The sequence below is a fragment of the Salvia hispanica genome, chromosome 6 (assembly GCF_029641045.1).
Source record: "Salvia hispanica isolate PSC_SH4W2 chromosome 6, Shi_PSC_v1, whole genome shotgun sequence".
Classification (NCBI taxonomy): domain Eukaryota; kingdom Viridiplantae; phylum Streptophyta; class Magnoliopsida; order Lamiales; family Lamiaceae; genus Salvia; species Salvia hispanica.
Window position 1 is genome coordinate 19,890,795 of NC_142697.1, and position 12,534 is coordinate 19,903,328.

Consider the following 12,534-nt stretch of genomic DNA (forward strand, 5'->3'; position numbering starts at 1 on the left):
AACAAAACAAGTACATACAGTCTTCTTCATGTGCAAAATCATTTCGCAGATCAAATCACATGCCACAAATACTTCATAAAGTATAACTGAAACACATTGAACTGATTCATCACAGATACCTTCACAGCATTCTCACACTATGATATCCGTATAATATAAAGACAGTTGTGTCAACAGTCGTGTGCACAAATAGAAGAAGGGCAATTAGACATGAGAAATTCAAAATTCTAATATAATCACGATTGCGCAGGATTTGTTAATTAAATAATTGAAACAGCGCGAACTGAGTATCACAAAAGCAAAACATCTTCTAGCACGAAGATGAAGTAAAAAAAAATCAACTATTTTACAGTCTCGACGATCAACGGAAATTTCAAGTGGTCTTTTGAAAGAAAGCATCAATTGAACGAGTAGCAAAAGGAACGGGATTCTTATCTGGCCGCGATTTAGCACGATCTCCCGGAGGATTCTGCTCAGCCGGCAGGGGGAGAGAATCGAGCAGAAAATCGGCAGTGGGACGGTGTCGCTTGGTGGCAATCCGAATGTGTTCGAGTGTTATAGTTTTTCTCTTCTTCTCGACGGCGGCGTGGGCGGATTTCTCGGCGAGGAACTGGAGAAAGAGCTGGGAGGATGAGGCGACGAGGAAGAGGGCTTCGGCGTTGACCTTGCTGATATCCTTGTCGAGTTTCATGATGTTCTTGACTCGGCGGGTCGGGATCTCCAGCTTGTGCGGCTCGTCGATGCCGGCGGCGTTTTCTCCTTCTTCTTGCTCTGCCATTGCGCCTTCTGTGACGATGAAAGAGGGATTTCGTCTATTTTATTTATGTTTTATTTTATTTTGGCGCCATCATTTGGCGGGAAATAATTTAGTGGTATTCTCAAATTAGCGTCAGCTTATTAATAAACCCATTTCACATTCTAATTTAATTTCATCATTTTTATTTTTCATCATTGACGCCGTCACACCAGCATAATTTTAAAATATTTCCTTTTTCCTTTTTACTCCTGCTATTTGAAATAAGTTTTAAATTTAAAATGTCTAAGAACAAAAATGTGCAGGAGTATATTTTAAAGAGTAAAGGCCAAAATTGATCATGAACATATGGAAATTTGATCATTTTGGTCCTAGACTAACTGTTCCGTTAAAAACTAACGGTCAATGGGTTTAATCCCAATTTTGACCAAATTAAACTTTCTCTAATTTTTTACTCCCTAATTAATTCCATAATTATTTTTATAAATTTTCTCCGTATCACCGACGCCATCATCCCAAATCTCATCACCTTCATATTTATGTGAGCCCTAAATATCTCGTCCACATCCTTGTTGTTCAGCAAATTGATCGCCAATTTCAGCCCCTGAGCCACCAGCGAGGAGAACAGGAAGAAGCTGAACGAAACCACCTCGAACACCAGCCGCTTCTTTGTGATGTCCACGCCGGCATCGCAGCCCGACCGATTCTCGAGGCTGTGCTGCCCCCGGCGTCGCCAGAGAGAGCCCGACGAACACAGCGATGGTGAAGAGGGAGTTCACATTCACCGGGCCTTCGAGAGCCGTCACGTGGATGCTCGTGGTGGACGACATTGACCGGGGAGGGGAGTAGGTGATACGCTCGGATTTTGCACTGTTTTAAGACCCTTATTTGGTCTGTTTTCAATGTCTAAATCGCAATTCATGTCCGTATTTTACATGTTTTATTTATTCTGGTATTTTGACATGTTTTGTGAGAATCGTGCATATTTGAGCTTAAAAAGATTGGAAAAAGTCGAAGATGGAAGTCTGGAGCATTTAAGACGGCTAGCGGCCCGCTGCGTGTGTCGCAGCGACCGCTGGGCCCAGCGACAGCTACGCCTATAGCGGCCCACTCCAGAGAAAGTTGTGCTAAAAATCTGAAGACGCCCAGCGACCGCTCGAGAAGGTCCCGAAGCCATTGGACTAATTTGCATCGACCGCTACACAAATGGGCAGAAGCTACGGACAACGCACAGCGACCGCTGGCCAAGGTACAGCGGTCCGCTGCGAAAAAGCGGCGCACGAGTTGACCTATTTTCTCTCCAAATTTTACCAAAATTAGCCACCTTTTTCCTTCTACCAATAGGATTCAACCCATTCACTATATATACCCCCTCAAACCTCTTCTTTAGAGACACTCATACTTTACTTTACACGCTTTTTGCCTCACCATTATAGAGCATAATATTTGAGAGTTCTTCGTTGTGCAAGAGGTTGAAGACGGATTCAAGCGAAGATCAAGGCTACAGGATTCCACCTTTGGATTTTATCGCTTTAGTTCTCATATTTACTTTGTTTCCCTTCAAACTATGTTTTCAGATTATTCTATCATGTGTAACTAAATTCATATGATTCTAGGGATGTGTTAGTAACGACTTTGGTTATACAATTCCTTTTTCTATTTAATATCCGTTTTGTTTTTACTTCGTTTCTTCCTTAAAATGTTCTGTAATACTGCATGTTTGAGTGACACATCCGATGCATATTTAATATAACTTGCTACATAATCGTGAGAGGAGGTTGGCGAGTTAGATCCACTTAATAGACACTACAATTAGCTTCTATTAAAACGACATTGTTAATTGAGAGTGAGGACTTTTCAAGGGTCTTAGGAGCTTTTTGTTAGAGTTTGTATACTAGAAATCACCTCTCGAGTGATTGAATATTGTTAAAACTCTTATTTTATTTTCCAAGGAATAAAACAGATTATTTTTTTCATAATGTTGTTATGTTTTACATTTAATGTATGTTTATTACATGTTTAAATATATAAGTAACTTAACAAAGTCTAAGTCTTTGTTTTAGTAGACCGGTTGTGGGCGACGTTCACTTTAAGGTAACACGGTCAGTTCTGAACAAAGAAAAGAAGTATTTCACAACCTAGATGGGCTTAGACCACCTATCGTGAAAGGTTGCAATGTCAGTCCGATTATTTCTAAGCCTTACTGAAATAAGATGACGTTGGTATGGTATAGCACTGAATTGGATCTAACAGCGAGACATGTCTTTATGCTATCTACTGAAAGACGAGGTCTTGTAAATTATTGTTTCTTAATCAATGTACGTTAGCATTGAGCATACGGTATTGATTATGCACTACTTTGACTTACCATATGGTGCGGGGTTTTCGCAACCCAATAAGCCTGGTATATTGGGTAGTGGTGATTAATACCTAGCTGGGCTAGGATTGCTATTATGTTAAATCGTGCGCGAGGTGAGTCTCGTTTGATAACATCCTCAAGAGGAGCTTGAAATAAGGTTTTATTATTCGGAACCTAGCTAGTTGGAGTTTGATTACTTTATGAATAATAAATAAGAATTTCTTGCTGAGTCCATTCTTGGAATTAATAAGATATTAATTAATTAAGTCCATATCAGACAATGATTAATTAATTAATGGATGTTTCCATCTTAAGCGCGGGAAATAAATATCAAGCAATGGAAACCCGAAATACTTATAATTTCGGATTTGGATGGGGAGTGCAATATTACTTCTGTAGTGGCTGCTCGTAATTTTGCAATTAAAAGCTTATATTAAATTGGGGTGCAATTTAATTAGTAAAAAGCTAATTGGAGGAGCTCATATCCAAAACCTTCCAAAGATCCCTAGGGGTGAGCATTCGGGTTTCGGTTCAGTTTTTTGCCAAAACCGAACAGAACCCGAAAAACTGAATTTATGTGAAAATTGAAACCGAACCGAAACCGAATACCCGAAAAACTGAAAACCAAAAAAACAAAATCCGAATTAAAAAACCGAACTAAACCAAAAAAACCGAAATTATAAGAGATTTCAAAAAAACCGAAAAACCAAAATCCGAAAAACCAAAAAACTGAAAAACAAAAAAAAAATACAAAATACAATAAATCAAAAAACATGATAAACATCTATCAACCAACACAAATAAGTATTTAGGCTACAATAACAATGTCAACTAAAATAAAGTTTTACAACTCAACAAATTGTAAACATTCAAGTCTTCAATGCTTCCAGCTTCTAAGCTTCAACAACTAATTTCTTCAATCTTTCAATAACTTCAAAGTTTCAATTACATTCTTGCTCATATTTCCAAATACGCAAGGGAGGAACTTTGGCACAATCCTTTGTCCATAAATAAATCTTGAAAACAAAATAATCTCATAAGTTATTGATAATGAGAAGGAAAATTCATGAATTTCCAAAAAAAAAGACCAGAAGGTAGAGGGGTTCCAAAAATTGAAATATCAAAAAATTTAAATATGGTTTTGGATGACAGATCTGAATTGATTAGTAGTACAATCATAATTCTCAATTTCACCATATGAATGGCTTCTTGCAGATCTGATTAATATATCAGAAACTCATTTTCAAATATCAAAGTACAGTTGAGAAAATTAAACAAATTCAACAGTTTAATAATTTGTAAATAAATATTAACCTACACATTAATGCATAAATACATGAACTTTGGACTTATTAAAATTTGCACAGAATTGTGAAGAAATACACAAACTTAAAAAAAAATTCCTAGGGCAATTTCTTAACAAATTAAATAGGAACTAAAGAGGTGAGTGGAGTTTTTACCTTCTTATGGAAGCGGCGTGGATGGCTGGAGGGTGGAGGCGACCGCAAGAGGCGACGAGCGTGAGCACGGGCTGCACGGCTGGAGGCGACGGGCTGGAGCACGGCAGGGTGGAGGCGGAGGCGACGGGATGGGGTAGAGATAGGAGATGGTTGGAGGCCTACTGGCTTGGAGAGAACGAGAATGGATTACAGATTTGGGAGAAATGAGAGAAAAAGAGGTTTGAGAGAAAAAAGAGTGAAGAATGGCAGTTTGGAGAGTGAAAAATCTTTTAGGATTACAGATTTGGGAGTATATATATATAGATAATATTATATTAAAACAAAATTTGGTTTTTTGGTTTTTTTTCCTCCGAACCGAAAAACTGAAAAAACAGAACCAAATTGTCAATTTTCGGTTTGGTTCGGTTCGGATATTCGGTTTTCGGTTTTATGTGCTCACCCTATAGATCCCTATCTGGGCCCAATATGTGACTTAATATAAATAGGAGAATAAAGGTGACAGAAAATACACTTAATTTTCTTCAAAAATTTTCGTCCCCATCTCTACATTGGAAAGGGACGATTTTTCACCTCCGTGGGAAAGGTTTTCCGTCTTCTGTATTTAAGTCCTAGTATACTGGTGAGATCAGCCCACCCTGATATCAGTTTACAGTCCGGGAACCAGACAGAAGATCCGTGATTTAGTACTGAAGATCTTCACGTGGACAAGGCGCTAGCTATCTTCGATTCTTTGGAGAATCATCAAGGTAAAATAGCTAAACCGTAGAAAAGCATGTTTTAGGTTTTAATTAATTTAAAAAATGATTTATTTGAGTTATGAGCATGATACATGTGATAATTGCGCGAATAGAATTTGTCTAAATAATCGACTAAATAAATCAGGATCATTATGTAATCAATTTATGTATGCTTCCGCTGCCAACCCCTTCACTTTTAGGAGTTACGAATCTAGGATTGACAACCCTAGTATAATCTACGCTTGTACCGCATGGGCATTACTAGTGTGACTCGTTCTATCGAAGTATAAACTGTGCTAGGGTATTGTAGGTAGAATTTGTATAACCATAACTGTGAACGCGCATCCCTGGAATTCTCTTATCTCATATATTTTTCCTCTAGTCTTAGTTACAATTAGTTGTTTACTGCTTTCTATTTCTTGTTTCCAAAAGTTTTCGAAAAATCTTTGTTTCTCCAAATAGTAAAAGAAGCTTAGTAGAAGGTTGTCACACCTCAACCCTTATGACGTATGCACTTACTATAAATAAATTCAGAAATTTTAAATAAATAATCCACGCGCCAAGTAAATGAAATGCACATTTTATATAATTTCAAAAACCAATATTTAACAAGTACATGTTTCAAAACATTCTAAACAGTAGTGGGACCCTCTCACCACTCTATATACTGTACATTTATCTACATGCAAAAACGATGAGGAGGAGAAGGTTGCCAAAATGTGTCAGCCGCCGACCCTTATAATAACTGTAACTCACATCAACCCACACATCATTGATATCTTATTCCTGAAAAATGTTAGTGGTTTATATGAATATTACCTTTAATTCCACATCCCAGATATAAATATATTCTTTAACCAAAATATAAAACAATAATCAGCAAATATTAAAATTAATTCCATATACGTATGCATATGCCACTCTGTTCAGTATATTATTATTCTGTGACAAATCAAGCCTGGTATCTGCCCGGGATTCCTCTATGACCCGAAGGTCCCTCTGTAATTGGACTCATAGGTCGTTCTATATTTGACCCGAAGGTCCCTCTGTAATTGGACTCATAGGTCCCTCTATGACCCGAAGGTCTCTCTATATTTTTTTTTTCAGATCCAGGGCAAGACCGTCACAAATCCTCTTTAATCACATGATTCATGTACTTTCAAAACCACATCATATTCCACCATCAGTATCAAATAACATATAACCATTTAAGGCTCACATCATCTAACTAAAATATTTACTCCAATTTAACACTTGACAATCAACCACATAAACTATGTAAAATTAAAAGTGTGATTTATACACCCCTGGTTAACATAAATAAACTTATTGAGTTCCCGATTCCAACTCTTGATTTATAACTCTCGATCCAAAATTTTCTCTCTACTTCTGTTTTTCTCTAAACTCCTTTAAACCCTTTTCCTTTTTCTAAATGATAAACTATATACATATTTCTACACAAATATATGTACGTCGGCTATTTTGCCTACTCATACTAACTAAAATGAATTTCATAACTACAAGTGTCATATCTTTGCTAACTATGTGACACGTCAACTACATAAATTATAATATAAGAACCTAGTGCATTATACTAACAAAACTTACATAAACAATTTGCATGTAACTTTCTATTCAAAAAAAACATGTATTTATATATTGTATTTATAAGTACGTATATAATTGTTAGTACTATATGGTACACATGCACACATATTTAAATAATAGCATATCTACACTAATTTAAATATACTATGTATATATATTCATATTTAAAATTTTCATGAATCAAAACTATCTATATATTCGACTATATTGAGTCGATCATAACAATAAATATATTCTCTATAACACACTTCATATCTCTGTAATATAAATGACAATAAAATATGCCATGACAATATGATAATATGCAAAATAATGCACGTTTCGGGTTAGGGATGTCACAAAGGTAGCCCACTTTAAGAATTTTGTCCGCAAAATTCATTTCTCTCTAAGTTAACGCAGTCTATGAAATCGTTGACCCGTAAATAGATGTGGATAATTTTTTTTCCTCAGTTTACCAAATCGCTTCTTCAACTCCTTAATTCTGCCAAATAACTTTAACTATCGGAATATCTTTTCTTCACAGTTGTCTGGTCTAACGAATCACTATATCGACTGGTTCTTCTATATAACTCTCTGTTGTACATCAAAATTTTTCAAAACATGCGAAGGATCAGATCGATAAAGTCGAATCCTACTGACATAGAAAATATTAGGAATCTGTGTCAACTCTGGAGGTAATGTTAACCTATACGCCAATGGTCCAACTCTTTCAACAATATCTCACGGTTCAATATAATGAGGATTCAACTTACCTTTCTGAGGTGAAACTCACAAAAGACTTTCTCAAGACTGAGATAGTAAATCGCGGATCTCTGTCAATATATAAGATACTAGAATACCATATAAGCGTTCCTGCAGATAATGATGCCAAATCTTCAAAGCAAAATAATGTCGCTAATAACAGATTTTTGAACAGAATAAGAAACTTCATGTACTTGCGATTGTTACGACGCATAAGCAATAAACTTTCCATTAAGTCAAAACATAACCAATTCCATATTTCAGCGCATCACTATAAATAACATAATATCTTGTACCTGCGGAGATAACCAAAATAGGTGACATATTCAACCGATGCTTCCACTCATTAGAACTCTTTTGATATGCTTCACTCCATATAAAAGAAGAATTATGTCGTACTAACTTCGTTATCAATTGAATAATAATCAAGAAACATTTCCAGTTGAAAACCAGTTCAATCTTTTGTAGATCCACTTCTATTCCAAAACCTGACACCACGTGTCCCAACATTACCATATGTTCTAGCAAAAATTCACCTTTACTCAACTTAGCAAGAGTTGTTCATCTCGCCGAACTTGAAATACTGACGTTCTAGTAATGGTTGAGAGACTCTTGAAACTGATCAAACAAGTCTTCAATTCTGGATAATGAATATTTATTTTTCACTGTCACTTGATTCGATATTCAATAGTGTATATAAAGTCGCAATGTGCAGTCTTTCATCTTCAAATATGATATTGGTGCACTCCAAGATGAAACACTGTGTCACATAAATTTCCTACCAGAAAACTCTTGTAACTGATTCTTAAATTCTTGAAACTCTAATGAAGACGGTTGATAAGTAGAAATAAAAATAAATGCAGTGCTCAATAGAGAAATATGTCTCCTGATAAGGTGAAAATCCAGATAAATCCGCACTTCCAATAAATCAAAAAGACGATCTCGATAATATAAGAAAACCAGGAACAATATATTGATTACCATAAAATATCACTCGATCCCGTCTCGATGATTATATTACCATTTCTTTTACTTGACAAGCTACCTTGGTTCGATGAAATGAAAACCAATCAATGCCCATAATAATATCAAAACTTGTGTATGAATAAGAGAATCAATATCCGCTGGCAGCTCAACTGAATTAACTCGCAACACCTTCTCTAAAAAACCGTATATATTGAAATAATGTCAGCTCGTAATCAACAAACATAGTTCCTTGATTAAAGACATAACATTCTCTGCTTCTTATCACAATACACTTCTTTGCATATATTTAGCATTGAGTTCTCTAGAAAAATCGTCTGAACTGAATACCAGAAGCTGTATCATAGCTTGTGGGACTTTTTCCCAACAAGAGTAAGTATTGCTTCAAATAAGAGATACCCTATAATCAAAACCTTCTTCCGACATACAACTCAACTGATTGAACACAGGTTCTATCACTTTTAACTATATCTCGGCCTCAGTTAGATTAGTCCCATAAAATCAACAACTTCAACTTTTTCGAGCTCTTTAAATTTTCTACCTCTTTACCTCATCATTGGTCCATGTACTCTTTGTTCTAAAAGTCTGGTATTTTACTGGAAATCTCCATATAATGCAGCATGTATATGAGATGTTTCTACAATTAATTAATGATGCAGGGCGACTGACCCTTCTCTCCTCAGTGACACATGTTCATGATAATTCAAATGCAAATGAAACTTATGACCAAAATGTATCATACGATATGCACGAATGCTATGTCCCAGCGGGATTCTATCCCCGCTCTGATACCACCTAAACTGTCACACCTCAACTCTTATGATGTATGCACTTACTATAAATAAATTCAGAAATTTTAAATAAATAATCCACGCGCCAAGTAAATAAAATGCACATTTTATATAATTTCAAAAACCAATATTTAACAAGTACATGTTTCAAAACATTCTAAACAGTAGTGGGACCCTCTCACCACTCTATATACTGTACATTTATCTACATGCAAAAACGATGAGGAGAGAAGGTTGCCAAAATGCGTCAGCCGCCGACCCTTATAATAAATGTAACTCACATCAACCCACACATCATTGATATCTTATTCCTGAAAAATGTTAGTGGTTTATATGAACCACAGCTCAGTGTATATAAATATTACCTTTAATTCCACATCCCAGATATCAATATATTCTTTAACCAATATATAAAACAATAATCAGCAAATATTAAAATTAATTCCATATACGTATGCATATGCCACTCTGTTCAGTATATTATTATTCTGTGACAAATCAAGCCTGGTATCTGCCCGGGATTCCTCTATGACCCGAAGGTCCCTCTGTAATTGGACTCATAGGTCCCTCTGTATTTGACCCGAAGGTCCCTCTGTAATTGGACTCATAGGTCCCTCTATGACCCGAAGGTCTCTCTATATTTTTTTTTTTCAGATCCAGGGCAAGACCGTCACAAATCTTCTTTAATCACATGATTCATGTACTTTCAAAACCACATCATATTCCACCATCAATATCAAATAACATATAACCATTTAAGGCTCACATCATCTAACTAAAATATTTACTCCAATTTAACACTTGACAATCAACCACATAAAATATGTAAAGTTAAAAGTGTGATTTATACACACCTGGTTAAGATAGATAAACTTATTGAGTTCCTGATTCCAACTCTTGATTTATAACTCTCGATCCAAAATTTTCTCTTTACTTCTGTTTTTCTCTAAACTCCTTTAAACCCTTTTCCTTTTTCTAAATGATAAACTATATACATATTTGTACACAAATATATGTACGTCGGCTATTTGGCCTACTCATACTAACTAAAATGAATTTCATAACTACAAGTGTCATATCTTTGCTAACTATGTGACACGTCAACTACATAAATTATAATATAAGAACCTAGTGCATTATACTAACAAAACTTACATAAACAATTTGCATAAAAAACATGTATTTATATATTATATTTATAAGTACGTATATAATTGTTAGTACTATATGGTACACATGCACACATATTTAAATAATGGCATATATACACTAATTTAATTATACTATGTATACATATTCATATTTAAAATTCTCATGAATCAAAACTATCTATATATTCGACTATATTGAGTCGATCATAACAATAAATATATTCTCTATAACACACTTCATATCTCTGTAATATAAACGACAATAAAATATGTCATGACAATATGATAATATGCAAAATAATGCACGTTTCGGGTTAGGGATGTCACAAAGGTAGCCAGTCGGTGATATTATTCCCCGTGTTCGACAACCCGGTACTAATCTTTAGCTATACTAGATCTACCCTGTATGCTTGCGGGTATTTTTAGTGCTAATAAAAAGTGCATTAAGTTTTTAGTGCCGTTGCCGGGGAATAACATCACTTTGTAATTGATATCTTCCAACGGATTATTTTGCTACTTTGGATTTTACTACTTTTTTTATTATTTTTATTTTTATTTTCTCTTTAGTTTAATGGATCTCTTCACAGGAATGGAGAATCCATACTCTGATGAGCAGTTGGGCGAATACTACGAGGAGTACTACAGCCCCGACCAAGGGGGATCATATTATGACCAGACTGTTTTAATTTCTCATATGAAGCACAAGATCCTTTTATGAATGATAATTTTGAAATTTGTGCAGCTATGGAGGAGCAAACCTCCTCCAAATGGGATGAAATACTGGAAGTGTGCATCATCGAGATTTAGGAAAACATGAAAGTGACAACCCAACGGTTGCTAAATCTGGAAAGGAACACGAGTCTGTTGGAGCAAGATCTAGCGATCCTAGCCGTGCAGGTGGGAGAGATGGAACTCAAAATGGGAGCATTGACCATAGCAATAGGAAGCATGCATATGCCAGAGATGCTTCCGAGTTTACCAGAGATCAATCCTAAGGGAAACTGCCATGATGTGCAGCTCCGGAGTGGGACTACATATCAACCTCTAGAAGCATCGGACCTAGGAAGGAGGAGAAAGGAGAAAGAAAATGGGCCAACCAACCGAAGGCCGGCCGCTGATCAGCTGTAACACCCCCTACCCGGTTAGCTGCTAACCGAATAGATGATGTCACAATTCCAGTACCATAAATTTTACAAATTCAAAATCCATTTCTAGCGGCATTATAAAACAGTTTTCAAAATTATATACAATCAAAACTTATAAACATTATAAGGGAAGCTGTTGCATATATTCCAAGTTACAAACATGTGCATCTAACAAAATTAGACGCATACGCCGTAATTCATAATCAATAATCATACTCTCCGCCCAAACAATTTGCATTACATCATTTTATGATTATCTTGTTTATTCCTAATATAAATCGAGCAACATCTCCCCAACACATGCCCAAAAGCCAACAATGTGCACAAATATCAATCATGGAATTTGGATAATACATCAATAGTGATCAATATCCACACAATTACCAATAATTTACACAGTTATCAGTGATTCACATAAAGCATTCAATAATTCCACATGAAATCCACACATCACATCACACCATACCGCATTACACCAATATCACATATCATAGTTCATCCATGGTCCTATCAATGTGCTCGGTTTAACTACTTGGATGCACAGACAATTCATCAATTCAAATCAGCATCGACCGAAAATTTGTAACCAAGTTTATCACAACACATACATCACAACATTAAGCTCTCATCCACGTGCTTGGCGACACCATGGGTACACTGACAATTATATGCCCCCGCGTGAGGCCCGAACGAAATCGTATAATATTTCCACCGCTTGTGGACCGATCGAATAAGCTGCAACATAGCGTACTCAAACATGTACAACCTGGCCTTATAGCTCATGGGGCAATTCATCATCATATA

At 35.8% G+C, this 12,534-nt stretch overlaps 1 protein-coding gene and 1 pseudogene across 2 annotated transcripts; both read right to left on the reverse strand.

Annotated features, from left to right (window-relative positions):
- Positions 1-211: 211 nt before the first annotated feature.
- NF-YC13 (nuclear factor Y, subunit C13) lies at positions 212-4,702 on the reverse strand. Its single transcript, XM_048107031.2, has 2 exons — positions 4,574-4,702; positions 212-786 (listed from the first exon to the last, which is right to left on the reverse strand). The coding sequence occupies exon 2, from the start codon at positions 776-778 to the stop codon at positions 374-376; it is 405 nt and encodes a 134-aa protein (XP_047962988.1). The 5' UTR covers positions 779-786; positions 4,574-4,702; the 3' UTR covers positions 212-373.
- On the reverse strand, positions 793-4,701 carry LOC125207622 (uncharacterized; annotated as a pseudogene). The gene is made up of 2 exons (XR_016132624.1): positions 4,574-4,701; positions 793-3,730 (listed from the first exon to the last, which is right to left on the reverse strand). The product of XR_016132624.1 is annotated as an uncharacterized LOC125207622 (transcript).
- Positions 4,703-12,534: the final 7,832 nt, after the last annotated feature.